Here is a 23,725-nt window from a genome sequence, read left to right as displayed (position 1 = left end):
GGACTAGATTGCATGTTGTGACTCTGCCTACTGCTTCTGGCAAGGCAATAGAATCTGCAGTTAAGCCACCTATGCCTATGGTTGTACCTATTGTACTTGCAATGAAAGAGGGTGTCATGGATGAGTTAGTGAAGGGGATGTGTGACCTACAGCTGAAGGTTGCAAAGTTGGATGAAAAGGGGCAGACTGCAACCCCTAAGCCTCCTCGAGAGGGCTTTATTCATCAATGTATATAGTGTAATAATCATCAGTATGAGAGGGGTGATTGTGACATGTACCATGATGCATTAGAGAAGGATTTAATCTTTTGGAAGGATGGCAAAATTCATACTAAAGAAATAGATCTCCGTCCCTCTTTGAACTTTGGGAAAGGAGCAATGCAAAAATTATTGGATAATATGGCTACCAGAAACGCATATGTTGCATGCTACAACGTTTGGATTGCAGATAGAGAAAGTCCCAAGGTATGTTATGGTTGGTAGAAAGCCGAGATATAGTCTCATGTGATGCATGCACCTGAGAAGGGCAAAGTAACAAGGAGTAAATTAACTAATGCATGTACATGTATTCATAACATGACAAGATGGAACTCACCAATTGATTCCTTCTCAATGAATGCTTGTCTAGCTAAGTTACAAAATACAGATGTAATTGTGGAGGAAAAGAGAAAGAGAGATGAGGATACTATACGGGCTTCAAAAAGAGTAACATGTTAAAATCTTGGGTTAGTTTAATTATGAATAGTATCCTTTGGCAATTTCATCTCAATGTCTCTTATATACCGAGGATTAGCGACTGTGATAATCTACAAGATTATCCTCTGTCTTGCAATACTCCACATCAATGGTCTCATCTAGAAGCTTCTCCCGAATGAAGTTTTACTGGATCTCAATGTGCTTCGTCCGAGCATGGAATACAGGATTCCATACCAAGGCAATGCAACTCTCATTATCGCACTGCAGAAGAGTAGGACGAGTCTAGGGGCAGCCAAGCTCCAACAACAATCTCCGAAGCCACACAATCTCACATGTGGTGGAAGATGCGGCCCAATACTCTGCCTCAATAGAAGAAAGGGCTACCATGGGCTGCTTCTTGCTACGCCATGAGATAACACCTGGGTAAAACAATAGCCTGTAGTGGACCGCCAGTGGTCCACATCGCCAGCCCAATCCAAGCCGCTCCAACCTGCAAGAACAAGATCTGAAGCATCTGTACCTGTTGGATATGAAATCCCTAAGTCAGAGGTCCCCCTCAAATACCAAAGAATCCTCAAGGCAGCTTGCCAATGCACCTGCTGGGGTTCACTCATGAACCCTACCAAAAGACCCACAACAAAACAAAGATCAACACAAGTGTTGAATAGCCAAATCAAGGAGCCAATCAGTTGACGGTAGTGGGAAGCATCTGTCAAGGGAGAAGCTAAGTGTGAAGTGGCCTTCCAATTCGGATCCAAAGGAGTAGAAATGGTCCAACAAGTCTCCATCTCAAAATTCACCAAGAGCCCTGAATGTATCTCTACTAAGAGATGAAAATCCCCCTCTGAGACTAATAAATCTTGTGACCTAAGAAAAAATGAAGAAGCCCCAAATCTGTCATCTCGAATGTCCGATGTAAAGTTGTCTTGGTCTCTTGGAACTTCTGTGCATGGTCACCTGTAAGAATCAAATCATCAACATACAACACAAACAAGACATGACTAGCCTCAGAAGTGTGCACATATAGCTGCGGATCCGCCTTGGAGCGCCGATATCCCAACTTTGACTGAAGAAACGAGTTAATCTTGTCGTTCCATGCACGTGGAGCCTGCTTTAGGCCATACAAGGCCTTCTTCAACCCGTATACTTTCCCATCCGAGGATCCAAAGCGAAGAGACTGCTCTACATAGATCTCCTCCTTCAAGTCACCATTGAGAAAGCTCGACTTCACATCCAACTGATAGACAGGCCATGTCCTATGGCCAGCCAAGGCAAGAATAGCTCGAATAGTCGTCATAGGAGCAGTGGGGGCAAAAGTACCATGGAAGTCAATGCTTGGGCACTGAGTAAAACCTTTAGCAACAAGGCGAGCCTTATGCTTGTCCAAAGAACCGTCGCTAAGGTACTTGGTCTTGAATACCCATTTGACGCCAATTACCTTCTTGTGAGAGGGATGAGGCACAAGGTACCAAGTGCCACTCCTCTCAATAGCCTCCAACTCAACTTCCATAGATTTCCACCAATGGTCAGACTGCAAAGCCTCCTTCACAGAAGTGGGCTCTCAATCTTACATAACACGGGTCATCAGACAATAGTTAGAGCAAACAAGCTCCGTAGAATGTGTCTGGTTCCTCTGTAACCTCCGCGGTCCATCCTGCAGTTCCCACTCCTCAGGGATCCCCTCGATCCCTGAATCTCGGAACGTGTCACAGGCCCAACGAGGAGGAGGCCAGATCTCTCCTTGTCGCTCTCCATCTGCTGAAGACTCCAGTACATCCACCGGCGGAAGCTCCACTAGGGTGGTTGGAGGAAGGAAAGACTCTGTATCAGAAGAAGAATCTTCATCAAGAGGCTCTGGCTCCGAAGGAATTGTCTCGGGAGCCCAACTCTCCCCTAGATCTCCAAGGACGGGGTGCTTCTCATCCCCCTCTGTGGCTGGAACTTCCACGAACCGCACGTCTCGGCTCGTGTAGACATCCTGCTTGACGGGATCAAACAAATAATAAGCTTGGGACTGGAAGCTATAGCCAATAAAAACATGTCGTCGCGAAGCCGCCTCAAACTTGTCATGTTGCGCCTTCGGGATGTGCACATAGGCGTCACACCCAAAGACCTTGAAATAAGAGACATCAGGCTTAGTCCCAAAGTAAGCCTCAAAAGGTGTCATCTTGTCAACAGCCAAAGTGGAAGATCGATTGAGAATGTGGACTGCAGTAGCCTCTGCCTCAGCCCACAGAAACTGAGGTGTCTATCGGTGCTCCATCATGGTGCATGCCATCTCAATCACGCTTTGGTTCTTCCGCTCCAAAATGCCATTCTCTTGAGGAGTGTTGGTGTTAGCAAACTCCTGGTGAATGCCCCTATCTACACAAAAACGAGCAAACTCATTAGACACAAATTCACCACCCTTGTTTGAGTGCAAGGTCTTCAGTCTCCGGCCAGATTGGTTCTCCTCAAAGAGAAGCTAATCCTTGAAGTGGGAGAAAGCCTCCGACTTCAACGTCAAGAAATAGGCCCATGTCATCCTGCTATAGTCATCTACGATCAACATGAAGTACAAGCTCCCCTTCAAGGACTCGGTCCGCATCGGGCCACAAAGATCCGTAGAGACAAGCTTCATAGGTGAAGTAGACCGCCTCCATGCTTTGTTGGGAATCGCATCCCGATGTAGTTTCCCATGAATGTAGGAGAGACATGGTTGTTGGCTCACCACTATCCAACAAACCTCGAACAAAGAAGCCTCGTGACACCTTCCAAAGGTACTCATAGTTCAGGTTGTAGTGACAGGTTAGGCACAAAGATCGAGACAATCAATCATTATGCACAGCGAGAGACAAAGAGAGTAGAGCAGAGAGTGAGCATGTTTCTAGGTACAATGACGAGTGTACCACTAGGTTTTTAGATAGATATATACGTGTAAATACAAGTGCTAAGGGTGTGTTCACACTTGAGCACATTTAAAGGCACGAGGCCTTTATTCCCAACAACCTCCCACCTAAAGGCAATGTGCCTTAAGAGGAGAAAATAATCAGCTAAGTCTAGGTATGTACAAAGCTGAATTGTATATATCTATCCAACTCCCATCATGTGTTGGCAATGAGCAAACCCCTCTGCTGGAAGACCCTTCATGAAAAGATCTACAGGGTTATCATCTGTATGCACTTTGACAAGCTCAATGCTCTCACTATCAAGTACATCTTTAATAAAGTGGTACTTCACCTGTATATGCTTTGTCTTTGCATGAAAGACAAGATTCCGTGCTAGCATAATAGCACTCTGACTATCACAATGGAGAACAAGTAACTCTGTGATGCCAAGCTCTCCCACCAAACGTGAAAGCCATAAAGCCTCCTTGCATGCCTTAGTGGAAGCCACATACTCTGCCTCTGTAGTAGACAATGCAACACACTTTTGTAGCCTGGAGATCCAAGAGACTGCTCCTCCTATGAAAGTAAACACATACCCAAAAGTGGACTTCTTGCAATCTGCATGACCAACATAGTCTGCTTCCCAAAGCAGATGCACAACTCCTTTGTGCCTTTGAGGTATCTCATAATACCTTTCACTGTATCCCAATGCTTCTTGCCAAGGTTTGCCATGTATTTGCTAACTACTCCCACTGCAAAGGCAATGTCAGGACGTGTAGCAACCATAGCATACATCAAACTGCCAACAACTGAAGCATATGGTATCTTGGCCATTTCAGCCTTCTCATCATCAAATGTAGGGATGTCCTCTGCATTGAGTTTCACATATGGAAGCAATGAAACCCCAATTGTTTTCCCCCCCTCCATATTGAAACGCTGCAAAACCTTGGAGATATACTCCTGCTGAGATAGATAGAGTGATCCTTTGAACCTATCTCTGAGTATTCGCATGCCAAGAATGTGATTTGCATCACCAAGCTCCTTCATGTCAAAGCTGCCATGAAGACTTTGCTTTAGTGAGTTCAAGGCATGAGTATCCCTACCACCAATCAGCATGTCATCAACATACAAAACCAAGATAATTAGACTGCCATCTACTGCCTTCTTGGTGTACAAGCAGTGATCCACTTGACTTCTATGAAAGCCTTGAGACTGCATGAATGTATCAAACTTATGATACCATTCTCTTGGTGCTTGTTTCAGCCCATACAAACTCCTTTTGAGTTTACATACCATCTTTTCTTTCTCTTTTTCGACAAACCCTTCAAGCTGCTGCAAATATATGTCTTTATGCAAATCACCATGTAAAAACACAATCGTTACATCCATCTGTATGAGCTCCATATCTTCAATTGCAACCAAGCCCAAAATGGTTCTCAATGTAGTCATCTTGACTACAAGAGAGAAAATCTCATCAAAGTCAATTCCATGCTCCTGTTTGTACCCCTTTGCAACCAATCTTGCTTTGTACTTAGGTGAGGAACCAGAAGTGACCATCTTGTAAACCCATTTGCATGGAAGTGTTTTCTGCCCTTTCGGCAACTGCACCAAGTCCCATTCTCAAGAGATTCCATCTCTGACAACATGGCTTTATACCATTTCTTGCTATCCTATATGTCCATTGCTTCCTTGAAGCAAGACGGTTCACCACAGTCTGTCAACATGACATAATCAGCCACATAATTTATTCTAGAAACAAATCTGTCAAGTTGTCTAGTAGCCCTAGATGATCTCCTAACCCAATGATCATTGCTTGCTGGCTGTTCCTGCAAATTTCCATTTTCAGCATGCTATCCTGACATTTCAGCCTGCAAATCAGCATTAACAGCTTGCTGTCCTGGCTGTTCCTACACATGTAGTGGCTCATTATCATGGGCAATAGTTGGCTGATCATTTCCAACATTATTTCCTACATGTACAGATTCATTTACAGTAGGTATTCGCTGCTGTACAGTGGGCACATTTTGCTGTCCAAAAGGTATTTCTTCCCGAAATACAACCCTATGGACCTCCTCAATCTTTTTAGGCTGTTTATGCATGCGATCTTCCCGGAAGATAACGTCATTGGTGCGTACTACTTTCCTTTTCTCGGGATTCCACAATTTATACACCATTTCACCCTCGTCACCATATCCTAGGAAAATGCATTTACAAGACTTTGGCTCAAGTTTGCTGCGTTTTTCATTACGAATCACAAAAGCCTCACAACCAAACACTTTCAGATGAGCATATGAACGTGGCTTGCCCAACCACGCTTCTTAGGGAACTCCTTTATAGTGACGGGTTAGGCACGAAGATCGAGACAGTCAATTGTTACGCGCAATGAGAGACAGAGAGAGTAAGAGAGAGCAGAGCAAAGGACCACTCATGATGAGGAGTGACATGAAAGAAAGCACCTGAATCGAGAACCGTATGCATGTCATCATCTGTATCTGCAAGTAAAGCATGTGCACCAAAGTGTGAAGAGACAAAGAGTACGTCACTCCCACTATCACTGTCATGAGTGATTACATTCACCTCTTCAATTTTTACACTGCTCTTCTTAGGTTGACTGTCTTTCTTCTCTTCCTTGCTATCATCTGTCTTCTTGCCTTTTTCTTTCTCTTTCTTCCATTTGTAGCAATCACTTTTAAAGTGACCCTTCTTGCCACAACGATGACATTCAACATCTTTGCTACGTGATTTACTGCATCCCTTGCTATCATATTCTCCCTTTTCTATGATCTGCCCCTAGTATGCAAAGCACTGGAAGACTTACTAGATGCATTGCTCTGCCGATTCATTTCTTCCATAAGTAGAGCACTCTCTACATCAACATACAAAAGGATCGCATTAGAATTGCTCATAGCAGTCCTAAATGTACCCCAACTCTCTGGTAGAGTGCAAAGCAAGAAAGTAGCCTTAAATTCCTCATCAATCATGAACTTCAAGACAACCAACTGGCTGAAAATGGAGTTAAACTCACTCAAGTGAGTAGACATTGTTGTACCCTCTTTCATACGCAAATCCATAAGCTTTTTCAACCAATTCACTTTGCTTGCAGCACTCTTCTGTGCATACACTTCTTCCAGTCGAGTCCATATAGCATATGCAGAATCCAAACCTTCAATGTTAAACAGCAAGGCATCAGAAATCGATAGCTCTATAGTTGAGCGTGCAAGCTCATTTAACTCATCCCAATCGTCCTGTTCCATATCTGCGGGCTTTGCCCCTTGTGTTTTGATCGGCTTTGCCTACTTCTTTTGCAACAGGATATTGTAGCAATGCTTTTGCCAAACCGCAAAGTTATGTGCTCCTTCAAGCTTCTTTATGTGCATTAGATTACTTCTGTCATTGCTGCCAATCATGATTCTCAGCCCAAAAGTGACCAAAAAACAGCAAATGCAGGCCCAAAACTGTCACCCAAGTGACCAAGGTACAAACAAGTACCAACCAACAATAAATGACTACGCAGAAGCACATATTTCAGATCTGTAATTAAATTTTCAGAAGCACCAAACCATGTGCTACAGCATTCCACAACTGATTACAGCTGTTCCAAGGGCATATGCATCACATTACATGAGAAATCCCAAATTTTAGCTGCAATTTCTGTTGTACATGTATCCACGGGCATAAAATTTAACTCGAACGGTCAAAAGCCCCAAAATTTTTGTGCCCAAAGCATCAACCACACATCTGCATTTTCTCTGTCATGCATAGGACAGGCCAATTTTGCCAAAATAGAGCAATTTCAGCAAAACCCCCAAATTTTACCAAGAATTGATGTCCAAATTGCATGGAATTCAGCTTGCATGTACATAAAATGACCAGATGCTGCACAGATTTTGCCCAAACTGCAAAAGCCCCAAATTGCATGGGGTCCAATGTGCATCAATGTTGAGAAATTGGGTAAATTTCAGCCCAATTTGTGCTTGTACATGAAAAGTCCCGAATGTCGGGGACAAAATGTCACAAAATTCCTGCAATTTTGAGACAAATGATCTTACTCTGCATCACAATCCCCAATTCCAGGAAAAGCCCCAAATTTTCAGGCCAAAATATGCACAAATCTGAATTTTGTGCTTGTGAGCGCGAATCCCCAAAGCCAAGGGAAAATTCAAGAAGAATTTTGAAGAAGAAAAAAAAAAACGAATCCGTGATCCCGTTGACCTGCAACATTCTTTGTGACATGTCGCATGCAATCGCGTTGCAGAAAAGGCATCGCCTAATGCCACGGGAGCTGTCGCCTGCGTCGCTGACCTGTCACGTACCTAAAGACTGTCGCCTACAGCCTGTTTTATCTGGTGTCACCTGCAGCCCGTTTCGTCTGGTGTCGCCTGCAGCGTGTCTTCAGACCTGGTCTGGTCGCTGCCCGCTGGTCTTCAACGTGACGCTGGTTCCCTAGTCGATGGACCCCGCTGCCCAATCGCCCACACGCTAGTTCATTTTTCACACGACCTGAGCTGCACAGGCCTTTGCCTGAAGACCTATTCAATGACTGCCTGCATGACCTGTCGGTCTTGTACCATAAGCTCTGATAACAGTTTGTAGTGACGGGTTAGGCACAAAGATCGAGACAGTCAATCGTTACGTGTAGTGAGAGACAAAGAGAGTGAGAGAGAGCAGAGCAGAGAGTGAGCACGTTTCTAGATACAATGACGAGTATACCACTTTAGGGTTTTAGATAGATATATATGTGTAAGTACAAGTGCTAAGGGTGTGTTCACACCTGAGCACATTTAAAGGCACGAGGCTTTTATTCCCAACACAGGTGGCCAAACCGAGCATGCCATAGCTCAGACTATGTGTGAGAGATAAAAAGAAGAGAGGTTAGACCTGTAGAAGACTTCAATTTGTAAATGTCGTTCTTCTCATACCCTGAAGAGAGAACCTTCATCGATCCACGATCAAGAACTCGAACAGCATCACTGTCAAACTCCACCAAGAGGCTAAGGGAACAAATCTTATGGACTGAAAGCAAATGATACCCTAAACCTGGCACATGCAACACCTCAGAAGTGTGGGTACCAGCACGTCCATCTGGAATCGGCTGCATCTCACCCCGTGCAACAATAGACACAGAAGAGTTGTCTCCAATGAGAATCTGCCCACGCGAAGGTTGCAAATGGGCAATACCAATGGGAGGAGGAGTCATGTGCCGGGAGGCACCACTGTCCATGATCCACTCTTGAACCTGGGGAGCTATCATCGCAGCATCAAGTCTTCGGTGTAGGGTCCTCAATGACCGCTAAGTGTAGAAAAGCAGCTGATGAGAGTGCAGCTACCGCTAAGTGTAAAAAAGCAGTTGATGAGGATGCAGCCACCGCTCCAAAATCCTTTGGGTCCTTCTTCTTGGTGTCCTTCTTGTCCTTGTCGGGGCAATCCTTCTTCCAATGACCGGTCTTACCACAAATATGGCAGATCAATTCCTTCTCCTTGTCCTTCTTGGATTTGTTATCCTCCTCCTCCTTTTGGTCCTTCCACTTTTTCTAAGAAGTGTGACCAACCAATGCCTTCAATTTGGAAGCATTCTGTCCCTTCAATTGTTCCTCTTGGTCCAAGACCATAGGAACCAGCTCTTCACATCGAAGAGTCGACTCCCACCCTGATGCAATAAGAGCGGAATAAAAAGTACCGAATCGTGGTGGCAACCGCAACAATAAAGTGATTGCCATGTCTTCGGAGGAAATAGGCTTCCCTACATTTTAACCTGCATCTGAAGCTGCCGAAGCTTGTTGATGTGTTCTCGAAGCGAAAAAGACTTATTCATGGACAAGGCCTGCATTTGCACCTCCAAAGAAACCCTCTTCATCAGGGTCATCCGGTTATACATCTAGTTAAGCTCCAACCATATCTCTCGAGCCACCGTCAAGTGCTCGATGTGAGCTATCACAGATGTAGTACAAGACAGAAAAAGAAAAGAACGAATCCTTGCATTCAATTTGTCCCAATGAGACTGGGCCTTGGTCAACTGCACACGAACATTGGAAGAGAGTTTGGACTCGTCTCTCACCAAGGGCCGGTTAATCTCCTCCATCACAAGCTCTGCCAAATCATAAGACACCAGAATGGCCAACATCATCACGCGCCAGATGCAGTAATTGTTACCATCAAGCTTCTGATCTGATGGAAGAGCCGGTAGGACAAGCACCTTCCGGTCCATAATCGCTTGGAACTCCAAGTCGGTCTCGATAGACATTTCACCTGCAATGTCTGCACAAACACAAAAGCAATCCCCCTCTGACTGTGAAGACTCAACCTACTAGGGCTCTTTCCTCCACTTCAAACCCTTCTTCAACCGCCGAAGGCAATTAAAATGTAGAATCTGCAATGGAAGGCCTAAAACGCAACCTTCAACCCCCTCAAACAGCAGCAAATTCACCAGCTGAACTCCTTTCCCGCACGCCTCCGCTCGCTTCAGCCTTGATCTATTGCGCAGCTCTCCCGCTCGCCCTCGAATGCTGGAAACACAGCCTTGTGTTGCACTAAAATCTCCTCTTCATGTAGGTTCTTGACTCTGTTCGTCTGTCTATCTTCATCGCTCTAATACCATGTCGGAGTGCAGTGATGCGGAAGCGTGGGACCAAGACTGAGAGAGAGTGAACACAGAAAGAGAAGAGAGAGAGAGAGAGAAAGAGACAGTGAAACGCAAAAAATCGTCAATGTAGAATGCTATACAGGAATGCAAAAATATACACGGGTGCAGAGAGAATATCTCAGTATGTCCTCCTCTATGATGTCACCCCACGTGCATACCTCGAGGACAGCAAGGCCTAATCACGATCTGATCTCCACGAACTGTTGAGAGTACATGTGAATAATTGAGAGTGTGCCAAAGGATTGGCTATAAATAGCCAAGAAAAATAGTGTCCAGCATCACGTCGGCTGCATTAAATGCAACTGATTGGATTTAAAAATGCCAAAAACCTGTCTGACTGCTCAACAGCCTCTGTCCGACTGAACAGTCCGCTGCCACATGGCACCTGCGACAGCTGACTTGGCTCTTGCTCTGCTCATGTGGCACTCTGGCCGTACTGCTCTGCAACACTGTTGTCCAGGGAATGATATCTCTAACATATTTGGCCTTTTGACCCATACGGGTTGTATAGTGTGGCACGTGCTGAAGTATATGCAAGTTTAGAGGGGGTGGATGTCGTATGGTTACACGTTCATCGAAAGAAAAGCAAGGAAAAGACGTCTATATAAGTATTTTAGATATATGCTTAAGGGATACTTACTCATGATCCTGACATGTTTTTGTAGAATCAAAACTGGTCCAACATATAATCTAAGTTTCCATCATTAAATTCTATTAACTTAATGAGAACTTTGGATGGATCTAAACATGTGCAAGGAGTTACCTTGAGTTCTACAAGGCATCCAAGCCTTTTTAAAAAAATTTAAAAACAATGCATTTTTCAAAAAGTGATTGGCTATTCTAAGAGAATTTTCAAAATTTACCCACGTTGGCTTATAGATAAGTCTATTTGCTTCAATTTGAGTACTTGGACAATCATATTCAAAGTTCAGATATGAAACTTATGAAAAAAACGAGTTGCTGCCAAGCTCAGGACAGGACTGCTATTCTCAAGGGTTTTAAACATATTCCATTGCTTACAAGGTTGCTTGCTTAAGACATCTACTTGCCTACTGTTGGTCAATGCTTTGGGCTATCAAAGGGCATTCTTTTGATTGATTTTGAGTAGCAAAGGAGTGATCTTGGTTGATTTTGAGTAGCAAAGGAGTGATCTTTTGCCGGTGTACATACTCATAGAACATGGCTAAAGTCATGTTTTGAAGCCTATACAAGGATTTGGTTAGATTTTATATACTCCATCACTTGGTTCTATACCTGGATGGTGAAAGCAACCTTATGCTACAAGATTTCTTGGGTTATTCATGATTTATGAAGCTTATGTGATTACATAAAGCCTATGTATAATATGTTGTCCTAATTCAAGGTTATCTCAAAGTTTTTGGACAATCGTTCCATCACAAGGTATTATGCTCATATAGTGAGTGCATGTATTGGACTTGCTTTGTCATACATCATATGAATCAAAGAGCTTTGTAATAGCTTCAATTAATATTTCACTATTTTCAAATTGATTCAGTTTTCTCTTTTCTTATTATTTGTTAACCCTACTCTCTACATCCTTCTCTCTTAAACCCCCATGGTTAAGCCCCCCCCCCCCCCCCCTCCCGACACCGTTTAATGAAACTTTTGGTAATTTACATGTTTTGGGGCTATTTTAGAGAGCTAATCAATTTATAATGCATTTTTAGTTCGACGTGTATGATTCTTCTCAACAAATATCAAGCACCTTCTACATGGCACAACGCCAAGTCTCATATGAGAGAGCCTCCTAAATGGTTGTACGCTAGCTCTCCTCCATAATCCTTGTCATAATAGTATATTTCACACACAATGGACACCCCTGATCTTGCCAATACTACTAGAGACACGCTAATCCTCAAGGACCAATGGTAGGGTAGGGAAAGAACTAACTCATGATTCCTCCATAATCTTCTAAAATCACCGAGATATAGTGAAGCACTAATCCCGATCTTGTGAGGGAGATTATGGGGAGCCTCACATACCTTTGAGGCTCCTGTATTCGACAAGGCCTCCATCTCATCAAGATCCCCCTTTGAAACAAGAAGAAAGGGAGAAATAGACACCTTTGAAGAAGATGGTATAGGATGGAGTGGAGAAGAAGAAGGAACTGATGGGAGTAGGAAGAAGGGGAAGGTAACCTAGAAACAAAAGAGCAGTGCATAAGGAGCTAGTGAGGAAGGGGCATCCAATGATGAGAATAGAGAAAAAAACATTGGATGTGATGTTACACCATCAATAGAAGACACGGGAGGTGAGAAAGATTCATCATCAAACAATACATCTCAACTCACCTCCACCTTTGTTAGGGTATAAGCGCAAGAAAGATCGTGAGAATAACAATACTTTAAACTTAACAAATTTGATCAATTATCACCATGATAATTAGTAAGAGAGAGAGAGAGAGAGAGAGAAGAGAGATCGCGATGGCAGGAGACGCGATGGCGGGAGCGAGAAGATGCGTCGCCTGCAGCGTCGCCATCGCCTGGTTCCCCGTCGTCAGCGCCTGATCGTCTGGTTCCCCGTCGTCGCTTGCAGCCACCGTCTGGCCGTCGCCCGCAGGCCCGTCGCCTGCCTCTGAAGTCCCGTCGGCTGCCACTGCCTCTGGCGCCCTGTTGCCTATCTCTCACGCCCCGTCGGCTGCGGCTGAGTCCCCCACCCTGCTGCCTGTAGGCCCATCGACTGCGTCCCCCGCCCTGCTATCGCCCGCCTGAGCTGCGGGCTCTGCACCTGCGTTCCGCCCGTTCGCCCTGTGTGTTAGGGTTTCTGCTGGCGAGGCCCCTGCCCTGCGTCGACTATCCCACTCTGCCGTCGACTGCCAGCCCTGTGTTCCACCCTCAAGCCCCTGCACTATTAGGGTTGCGCCCTGCCACACGCGTTCTTGGGACAGGCCACGACTGAGGCTGACAGGTAAAGCTCAGGTTTCATCGGCTGTGCTTGTGGAATCCGCCCTTGGACAGCGCCGCTCTACAGAAAAGAAAGAGAGAGAGAGAGAGAGAGAGAGAGAGAGAGCGCGAGCGAGAAGACAGCAGTATGGCTGGCCTGGATATGGATTTTCTCGACCGGACGGTGGCAGCCTTTGGCCCTGATTCCGATGCAGAGGAGCCAGAGGATATGGTGCCATGCACGGAGGAGCTGCCTCCGGGTTCTGAACTGCCGCCTGCTGGCAAACGCTCCAAGCATACTTCTGATGAGCCAATGGGTCCTCAGGAACGTTCCTATGCACAAGTGGCCTCTGATCCTGTGGATTCGCAGGAAATTGACTCGGAGCATTTGCTAGACTTTGCCAATACTCTGCTTGGCGATTATGTCCAGCATAATAATGAATCTTTTTCTGAAGCGGGAACGGATGATGTGTTGGAAGCCACGGTGGACCCCAAATCAGTCTTGCGATCCTTCTCGGTATTTTATGATCGTGCAGTTATACTTTTCTTCACTGGCAGGATCCCAGTGCTGTCGCATATTCGCCAGTGGATGCACCATTTATTGCAAGGGGAGAGTGATGAGGAGATCTTCCTTGGACCTCGCGGCTTTTATGAGGTGCTGTTGAAATCGGAAACGCATCGAGCTGAGCTCCTGTCCAAGTTGCCACTATTCTTTGATTGCCGCTTGGTCCATGTTGTACCATGGCGCCCCATGGCCGACTTCCAGCGTCTGCTTCAACGAGAATGCCCAGTGTGGGTGGAAGTGGAAAATTGTCCGGCGGTCTATTGGCCAATGTTGAAGGATGCGATGGCGGTTGTGGGAACACTGCTGGTTCCCCCAAGCCTCAGGGCAATGAACCGCAACCGTTTATGCATGTTATGGGACACGGCCAGGAAAAGGCCCGCGTGGCTTCGCCTTAATTGTTCAGGCATGCATCCTCTGCATTTTCGCTTGAAATGGGGCAACTTTGCGGGACACTGCTTTTCATGTGGTAAATTGGGGCATTTCATGGCTGAATGCCCTGAAAGGCAACCGTCTTCGGAGGATGCGCAGGTTGTGCTGCCCAAGGATGACATGGTGCTTAATGCCCCGCCCCAGGAAGCCCTTCAGTCACCACATGTCATGGATAAAGGCAAACAACAGGTCCTGGGTTTGGATTCCCGTCGCACTGACTGGATTGAGCGGGTCCCAAAAAAGGTAAAAAGTTGGATGCAGGCCTGGCGGATCCTGGGCCTACTGCTTCCCAGGATTCCGTGCGCACGTATACGCGCAGAAAAGAAATGGTCACTTCACAGCAGGCTGTACGTACTACGGCCCCGTCTGCCCCCCGTAATCAGTCTCCAAGGAAAGTCTATACCGACGGCCCCAAAGGCCCTCCTGCTAAGCTGGCGTTTGATACCAAAGGTAATGTGATTACACCCTGGGATCGGCGTTATCCCCGCCCCACTCCCAAGGCAGTGGATTTCCCTTCTACCTCTAAAGCAGGTCGCCAGAATTCGTTTGCAGTATTGGCTGATTTTCTGGATGAGGGCGTCCTGGATGCTCTCGCGGAAAAGGTGAAATCGAGGCAACAGGCGCCTCGTTCCTGACTTCCTTTTTTGAAGATATATGAAGATAGCCACGTGGAATGTGCGAGGCATTTGCTCTCGCCATAAGCAACATGCCATGTGGACCGTCTTGCATGAGAACCAGTGGGATGTATTGTGTGCAGTTGAGCACAAAAGTCACGGTGAAGCAGGAAAAGTTGTGGATTGTCATGGATTCCGTCTGTTTTATGCAGGCACCCATGCTACGCACTATTCGGGCGTGCTGATGATTGTCCATGAGAAATATCAGCCTGTCCTTATTAAAAATGATGTGCAGGGCCGCTTTCTGGTTATCGAAGTCTTATTTGAAGGAGAGATTTTATGGTTATTGGGCCTTTATGCTCCGAATGATCCCGCATCCCGAGGGATCTTTGGTCCACTTTGCAAGCCTCCATGTCACTTGGCCGAAGGGGGTTTTTGATGGGAGATTTCAATATGTGTGTTCACTCTTCTCAGTCCACTTCAGGGCATTCGGTAATGGATGCGCCGGAAAGCCGGGTGTGGAATTCCTTTGCTTTGCACGTACTTAAGCAGGATCTTTGGTCGTGGCTTCACCCTTCTTTTTCAGGGTTTACTTTTCATTCCGCACAATATGCAACTACTTGGTCGCGGCTGGACAAAATGTATATCATGCAGGGGGACGATTTTCTTCCCGAGATGCTGGAAATGAAGGTCTTGCAGCAGTATGCGTTGTCGGATCATTTCCCCCTCCAGCTAGAGATGCGGGCACAATCTATTGCACCTTTTATGCAGTTGCTGGATAGGCTCCCTTTACGTTTCAACTCCTCTTATTTGAAGCATTCAATTTTTCAGGGCTATATGCAGCAATTGATTGAGAGGTTCTTATTGGACTTCGCCTCTGAGGGCTTGCCTTCATTTGCACGGTTGCTCTCTAATCTATAGCGGGTTGCTCGGCAGTATGGGATCCATCATGCCTCACTTTGTCACCGTCGTCGATCTGCAGCATAGGAGTTACTGGCTTTGGTCCGTGCCTTGCTCCTGGATTCCCCAGATGATGATTTTCTGCTGTCATTGGAGAGGCGTTTGGCCCATCTTCTTCAAGTATTTCAGTTGAAATCTTATCAGCAGGCCAAGCTGCATAACTTGACTGACACATTGCAAGATAGTGCCTGCCAGTCTCATAAGTTCTTTCGCGCCTTGCATGCGTCTCCGGCTCGCGACAATATGACCAGACTCCAGGATTCGGAGGGTCGCATGGTCACTGATCCGTAGACCATTGTCAATATGTGCAGAAATTATTTTATGGAACTTCTTGGTTCTTCTCCCTTGCCTTCTAGCCAGGTTACGCATGCCCGCTCGGTCTTCTATCATCTGGTCCGCCAGCAGGTTCCATTGGATATGCAAGCCACTTTGGAGGCGGATATTTGCGAGGAGGAGGTTATGGATGTTTTGTTGCACCTGCCGACGGATAAAAGTCCTGGCTGGGATGGTCTCACTAATGAATTCTTTCAGAGCTCGGCCACGCAGTTGGTGAAGCCATTGGTGGTCATGTTTCAGCAGGTTTGGGAAACAGGGGTCATGGCCTCCTCATGGAAAGAAGGCCTTATCAAACTGATTCCAAAGGTCCCTTCGCCGTCAAAGCTGCAACACTCGAGACCAATCTCTTTGATGGGCTCCATGTATAAAATCTACTCCCAAGTGCTGGCGAATCGGCTTCACAAGCACCTTCCCGCTATTGTGCATCCTCTCCAATATGGTTTCATTAAGGGCCGCAACATTCTGCATAATATCTTAAATGTGCAAATGGCTATTGACTATGCATGACACTCCGGTCAGGAAGTGGTATTGATTCAATTGGACTTGGAAAAGGCGTTTGATTATGTGGACTGGTCTTTCATTGCAGATCTCATGTCTGCTATGGGCTTTGGTACCCGGATGTCCCGATTGATCTACACCATTAGTGCTGCGGCTTCATCCAGAGTTATGCTCAATGGTGGGGTTACAGAGCCCTTTGTCCTTGCACGCTCAGTCAGACAGGGTTGTCCTTTGAGTCCTCTCTTCTTTGCCCTGGCGACTCACCCGGTCCTTTTAATGTTATCCTCCATGGCAGATTCTGCTCAGCTGGCAGGGTTGTCTCTTCCTTTGGGCCGGCACTTCATTAGCCAATCTTTGGCTGATGACACCTTTATGATTTTGCAGGCGGACAGGGACAACATTCGCAAGGCATTAGATGTTTGGACGCTTTTTGGTCAGGCCTCTGGGCTTTGCATCAATGCCTTTAAGTCAGCCATTCTCAGTTGCACGGAGCCTGATTTACAGTCATTAGGCTGGCAAGGCCAGGTGGTTTCCCGTGGCTCTATTGTCAGGCATCTTGGATACCCATTGGGGGTGGATATACGGCCAAAGGACCTGCTGGAGTGGATTTCACAACAACTGGCGGCGAAGTTTATGTATTGGAAGTCGCAAGCGTGGCCCTTCCATGTCCGCCTCAAAGTGGCTCAGTCAATTATGCTCCCAATGCTAACGTACTTCCTGCCATTGTTGCCATGGACGCCTACTACTTTGAAGGCTCTCACTCATCCCATCCGTTTCATGCTATGGAAGAAGGATTCACTTCAGGCAGGCATTTCATGGATTTCATGGTCACATACATGTACCCCTAAGCGCATGGGTGGTGGAGCTCTTTTGGATGCAGAAAATCATATGCTAGCTCTCCGTTGGTCCCTTTTTCGTGCCATGTGTGTGGATCATCACCCGTTATTTTCTTGAGGACAGCGGGCTCCGCTATGGTAACACCCGGCTTCGGGCCTCCTGGTGGCATGTCCTTAATGTTGACTCCCGTTTTTCCAGTCCCTCTTCCGCTTTGTTACTGCACTTGGTCGGCTCTTGGAAAGTGGTGCTCCAAAAGGCCCGTTGGCACCCGGTAGGGGACCGCTTGCAGACTAACTCCTTTCAGCTGGAATTGTTGGCAGTATCGAGACTACTTTCATGGGAAGATAAACATCAGCTCAGACTGAGATTTAACCGCATGGCCCGTTTAGGTGTGACGTCGGTTGCGGATGCTACCCTTGCCACTTGCAATGTCCTCGTATCGTTTCGGACTGCTAGGCGACTTTTCAAGATCCCGCGCGGATACCGTGATTTATGGGGAAAGCTTTCGTCGGAGCTTCAGGGTAGGCAACCCTTTCCTGCCCTGGCTGTGGATCGCCCTTGGCAGGACTGGGACCTTGCAGGCCGGTTGAGTCTGGAAAAGGCCTCTACTAATCAAGTGTATCATCTTCTCATTCAGGATCACCAATGGCTGGGTGACAAAGCTAATACTGTTTGGGGACTGCGGAAATCGCTGACATGGTGGCAGACAACGCTGATGGAGGGCTGGCTGAATAAGGCACCTTTCAAATGCAAGGTCCTTCTTTGGCAGGTAATGATTGGTGGTCTTCCTCTTGCCTCGGCCCTTGCCAAGCATCGCATCTCGAATGGCAATTGTTTCTTCTGTACCACAACGGCGGAATCGGCCCGACATCGTTTTCTTTCTTGCCCGCTCGCCAAGAATATCTGGTCACTCTTGTCGCACATTTAGCGCACTGTGGTGGGGTCCTCACTAACTCCTTTCGACTGGGTTTTTGTGCGCCCAAAGTATCCCACACCGCCACAATTGCATATGAAGATCTTATTTCACTTTTTCAGATACTGGGGATGCTGGCACATTTGGACCACGCGCAATGCTTTTCTCTTTGATTCGGCCTCTAATGTACCGCGCCATATTGCCAAGCTTAAAGGCCTCTTGCATTGGCAGCTAGATCTCATCCGACACTCCGACTTGCTCCCTCGGGAGGATTTGCTTCCTTGGCATATGGCAATTGCCTTTGGGTCGTTGCCATGATTGGTGTAACTTTTTTAGTGCATTACTACGGGGATTTCCCACACGTTGACCTAGGGCCCTCGTGCCTCTTGTAATCAAAAAGAGAGAGAGAGAGAGCGAGAGAACTTCTTCACCTGATGGCTTAGTATCATCAACTATCTTGTAATCAAGTAATCTTGTATTTTTTCGTAATTAATACAATTACCTTTTACGAAAAAAAAAAAAGAGTTGAAAGAGAAACCGGCCCCTCCCCATTTGCACGAATTTATTGAAACAAACCACGTGCACGAAGTGCTTTAACCATATACAAAAGGGCTGATTTGCACAATTTTGAAAATTAGGGTTTTGAAACCCTAATTTCTGCAAACTCTGAATAGCAAGCTGATTTTCTTCTTCAGTGCTTGGATTAGATCAAACTAAGCAGAAAGTGCTCCTTGGATGAGAGATAGATAGGAAAGTACAAAGCATGAGGCAGAAATTTCAACAGGAAAGCTCATTCCAAATGAAGAGGCTGAAATTTCAATAAGAGAGCTCATTCCAAATTATAAGAGAGACCTCCAATGTCTAGGTGTGGGGCTTGGGTGCTCAAAAGTGAAAAGTAGAGGCTACAAATGGCAAATGTTTACTGAAAATGACAAGCGTAGAGACACTTGTCTCTTTAAAATGACACATGTCCTATTCTAGATGCCACATGTCACTTTTCTAGCGAAAGAAGCTTCTAAACCTTCTACTGTAAAAATCTCTCAAAAAGTTAAAAATTTAAGATAGCTGCTAAAGACAAAATTATTCCTTTCAAAATTCTGGAGCCTTTGATACAAACAAAATTTTCATTTGAGCAACTTTCAAAAATAGTAACCTCCTAAATTTTAGAAGTCCCCAGATTTAGATTCTTCAAAGCTTCATTATATAGGTTAACCAGTTGATGGTTTGCTTCTTTGATTATGAACATCTAGTTTCACTTTCTAAAACCACTCATTATATGGGCTTCTAGTCAATGTGACTAACCAAGTGTAAAAGTCTTAGTTATCTAAGCTTTTTGATACATCTGATTGCCGGCCAACTAAACTTTTAATTTCTCTTAGGCATCTCATCAATGGCAACCCAAGTATAATTATAGGGCGTTCTGGCCATTGGTCACCCTTAAATAGAAAGATGAACATTTAACCATATTTTAAAACATTTAAATAATACAAATTCAATTTCAAAGTATATGGATATCAAATTAATTTAAAATCATTGAGCCAATGTGTCTTGGTAACAATTGATATAAAAAAGGTTTGTTACATAGAATTGAAGAGGAGAGCCCTTGGTATGAAGGCTATAACCAACAAAAATATGTTGCTTAGACTTAGCATCTAACTTGCCTCTCTGGTCCTTTGACACATGGAAATAAGTATCACATTCGAAGATGGAAAAATACACGATGGAGAGCTTTTATTCAATATAGATCTCAAAGGGCATCTTTCCAAACATTGCAACTGTCGAAGACTAGTCACGATGTGTACAACAATTGTAATGGCCTCAACCTAGAGGGTATATGGAAGCCCTTTGTACTCAAGCATGAATCTTGCCATCTCTAGTATGGTCCAATTTTGTGGCTCCACTAGACTATTCTCCAATGGAGTACCTATATTGACAAACAACTTATGAATGTCGGCCTACAAGACCTTCCAAATTCCAAGGAGCAAAACTCACCTCCAAGATCAATATGAACAGCTCATACCCTAAAGGTGAATTGATTCTCCACTAATGTCTTCCACTCATGAAAAAAAGAGAAAACCTTTAATTTGTGTTTCAATAAGAAAGCCCAAACATATATCAAAAATTAATCTATAATCACCATCAAACAAATGGCCTTGCCCAATGAAAGAGTGCATATTATACTCAATAAATCTGTAAGGGCAAGCTCCAAGGGAAAAGTAGCATGACGTGACGCTACTTGGGCAAAAGGCACCTATGTTACTTTCCCTCAAGGCAACTGAGTCAAAGCAATGGAAACCAAGTAGAAAAGTCTCATAATCCCTATATCAAACTTTGATATCTAGCCCATTGAATGGTGTTAAAGTTGAGATGACCGTGACGGGCATTGCCAAAACAGCCCAAACTCCAAAGAAGAACAAGCTCCTAAGCCACTGAGCTTATTTAGCCCATCATGTGCTTTAGAGTTTGTTGAGGAGATTGGATTTCATTGCATTTTGAGAGGCCAATTTAAAGATAATGAAGGTTAAAGAGCATCTTTACACTAAACTCAACATGAGATATTCAAAGACTTTTCAAGTGACCCAAAATAATCAATGAGATGTCTTACAAGTTAAAGCTACGTAATCATTGGAAGATTCATAATGCTTTTCATGTGAGTTTTCTTAAGTCTTTCCACAGTAATGGACTAAAGAATATTGCTAATAAGATACACATAGAGATTGAAGAGCCAAATGAGAGCTTGATTCTTGAACCGATATAGGCACACAAGGAAAGGAAAGTAAAGAGTAAAATTTCCCATCACTTTTTGATAAAGTTTTATCACTACCCACCAATTGATGCAAAACGGATGGACAGTGACAAGAAAATTCACCTAATTTGCTAAAACTTTATATTGATGCCTACCAGTTGGAGTGAACTTCAGTCATGGCTGAGTTAGGTTCAGCACAGTGCAAGTTTTAGAGCATTACCTTATGCTCAAGAAGGGTGGTGCTTCCACTTCCTTGATACGAACAGCCTCAGCTATCTAGAGATTGCTCAGAGGTTCTTTATGTTTCATCTTGTATTGTTTGTTAACAGCATGCTTGATACTTTATCATCTTACGATCCATTACAACATAGATAAAAATCCAGCGAGGTAAAGCTGTATGGTACATTGACTTGTGCAAATCACAGCAAATGGTGCCAAACATGCGAATTGTGAATATGTCAAACAAAAAGGACAAAATAAAACAACATCGCATCCAAAAATTAAGAAATGGAACTCCATAGAGCAAGGCCAAATGATTACCTCGCTTAATATATCTTCGGCTAGTGTTTCAATCCTCAACACTCTATATACATTGGGGAAACGATGTTGGTGCCACTCGAAATCATACATATTCGGTAATTTCAGTCCATCGTCAATAAGAACTGCAGAAATATTTGAAGCTTTGATGCATTTGGAAAATAATGATTCATCACTAAGTGATCTCCGATGCGCTTCAATGCTTTCTAAGGATGCTTCACATCCATAGATTCTTGCGATGTCCCTCACGCTTCTCTGTAAGCATGCAAGGGCAAAAAGGTCAGCCTTGAAACGTCAAAGCAGAGAAATATGCAGAAGTAATTCTGTTTCCTTTCAAATCGTAATAGGATCCAGCGTCTGTCATGGGGATAACTTCTACTGGATTTTCCTCATCTGCTCTCTACTTTTCTCATTTTCTGACAATTTTTAGTGATCAGAAGCTCCCTTCGTATGGCAATCAGGAGCCCAGAATGTGCATAGAAATTCAGTTTCCTCTTACTCTGAGCAGGATCCATCCACTGTTAAAGGCCTATCAAGAAGAAAATTTCTATCCAATGTTGCCCAGCTGCTCTCCTAATTTTCCCCAGCTGCTGACATTTTGTGTGATCAGAAGCTCCCTCCGAATCTCGATCAGCAACCTTTGTCTTTGGGAGGTTATGGAGGTGGCAATGTCTTACCTTGAATGAGAGAGTGTGAGGAATGTCCCACATTGCCTCGTGCTCTGCTTCGGAAAAGCATCGCAGGAAAGGGAAGGATGAATCGAGCGAGACAAGGTTGTGAGCATGGGAGTCAACGAGAGTGGCCGAGTGGAGCCGCTCTCTGAGAAGAGAGCGTTGATGCTCTGTGAGCGCCATGATCTCTCTCGGAAGCAGTCAGGGAGCAATGTAATTTTTAGCTAACGAAAGAGAAGAAAGGTCTTCCAGCCAGTTCCAGGGTCCGCGGCGTAGCGCATTATCCCACGTGCCAGCTGTGAGATTCAGCGCATCGTTGCGCGTTCCTCCTTTGAAGCCCCGACTGAAATGGTTCGTGGGCACATGCTACCTACCTACGTGGCGGACACTTTTTCTAGCCAATAGTTGTCTACCTCGCTAGCAATCTATACTTGTTATATTATCTCGGTTGTACGTTCCAACCTACCCTTTTTTTTTAACCTCCCTTTTTCAATTAAATTTTCTTCTTTCTACACGTGATCTTTCCCTCTCTCTTCTACCTCCCCTTTTTAATTAACTCTTCTCCCCCCTCCCCCTCTCTCTCTCTCGTATGTAAGGCTTAGACTCTCTCTCTCTCTCTCTCTCTCTCTCCCTTTTTTAATTAAAACCCCCCCTCTCTCTTATGTGTAGAGCATAGGCTCTCTCTCTTTCTCTCTCTGTCTCTCTCTCTCTTAGATTAAATTTTTTAATTATATATTTTTTTTAAATTTTAATTTGTAAATTTTTAACATAGTTTTTCACATACTTTAAGAGGCGAGGAGGAGGAAAAAGGAGATAGAAGAAGAATAATAAGAAAAGAGAGAGGAAGGGGGAACAAAGAGAGAAATAGAGAGAAAAAATAAAAGTTAAAAGAGAGTGATAGAGAGAGAGAGAGAAGAAAAATTTTAAAAGAGAGTGAAAGAGAGAAGAAAAAAATGAAAAAAGAGAAGAGAGAGAGAGAGAAGAAAAAAATGAAAAAAGAGGAGAGAGAGAGAGGGGGGAAAGGATAGAATATGAACAAAGAGAGAAAAGATAATAATTTAAAGAAAAAATATAAAAAATTAGAGAGAGGAGAGAGAGAGAGAGGGAAGAAGAAAAAGAAAAAAGAGGAAAATAGGGAGAGAGGGTAGTAAAAGAGGAAAGAGAAGAGTCTTTTTTAAATTTAAACTTTTTTGAGAGAGAAGGAAAGGGAGAGAGAGAGAGAAGAAGGGGTGGCAAAGACAGGAAAGATAAATTTTAAAAGAGAGAAAGAAGGAAAAGATTGGAGAGACGGAAGAAGAAGAAAAGGGGAGAGAGAGAGGGGGAGGGAAAGGGAGAGAAAAAAGAAGAGAGAGAGAATTATAGAGGAAAAATCAAAATTAAAATACAAAGACAAAATGAAAAAAGGAAAAAATAAGAGAGAAGGAAGAGGAGAGAATAAAAGGAGAGAGAGAATAGAGAATGTGAACAAAGAGAGAGAGAATTATAAAGAGAGGAAATATACATTTTAAATCAGA

General features: G+C 44.6%; 1 protein-coding gene across 3 annotated transcripts in view; it reads right to left on the bottom strand.

Annotated features, from left to right (window-relative positions):
• Nucleotides 1–22,495, bottom strand: part of LOC148009094 (protein fluG-like) — a 120,532-nt gene extending 98,037 nt beyond the window's left edge. For all 3 annotated transcript variants that reach the window (XR_015689871.1, XM_087673818.1, XM_087673819.1), the window contains exons 1-2: nt 22,218–22,495; nt 21,544–21,795 (exon numbers count right to left, since the gene is read on the bottom strand). Coding sequence is in view for 2 of the 3 variants with exons in the window: in XM_087673818.1 (XP_087529944.1) it covers nt 21,544–21,795; nt 22,218–22,394 (429 nt within the window). In the remaining variant the exon portion in view is untranslated. The remainder of the gene's footprint in view (nt 1–21,543; nt 21,796–22,217) is intronic.
• Nucleotides 22,496–23,725: the final 1,230 nt, after the last annotated feature.

This window comes from Lygodium microphyllum, unplaced genomic scaffold (genome assembly GCF_053477565.2).
Source record: "Lygodium microphyllum isolate KBCC unplaced genomic scaffold, Lygodium_microphyllum_v1.1.10 scaffold_40, whole genome shotgun sequence".
Classification (NCBI taxonomy): Eukaryota; Viridiplantae; Streptophyta; class Polypodiopsida; order Schizaeales; family Lygodiaceae; genus Lygodium; species Lygodium microphyllum.
This window is presented reverse-complemented; position numbering and strand designations above follow the sequence as displayed.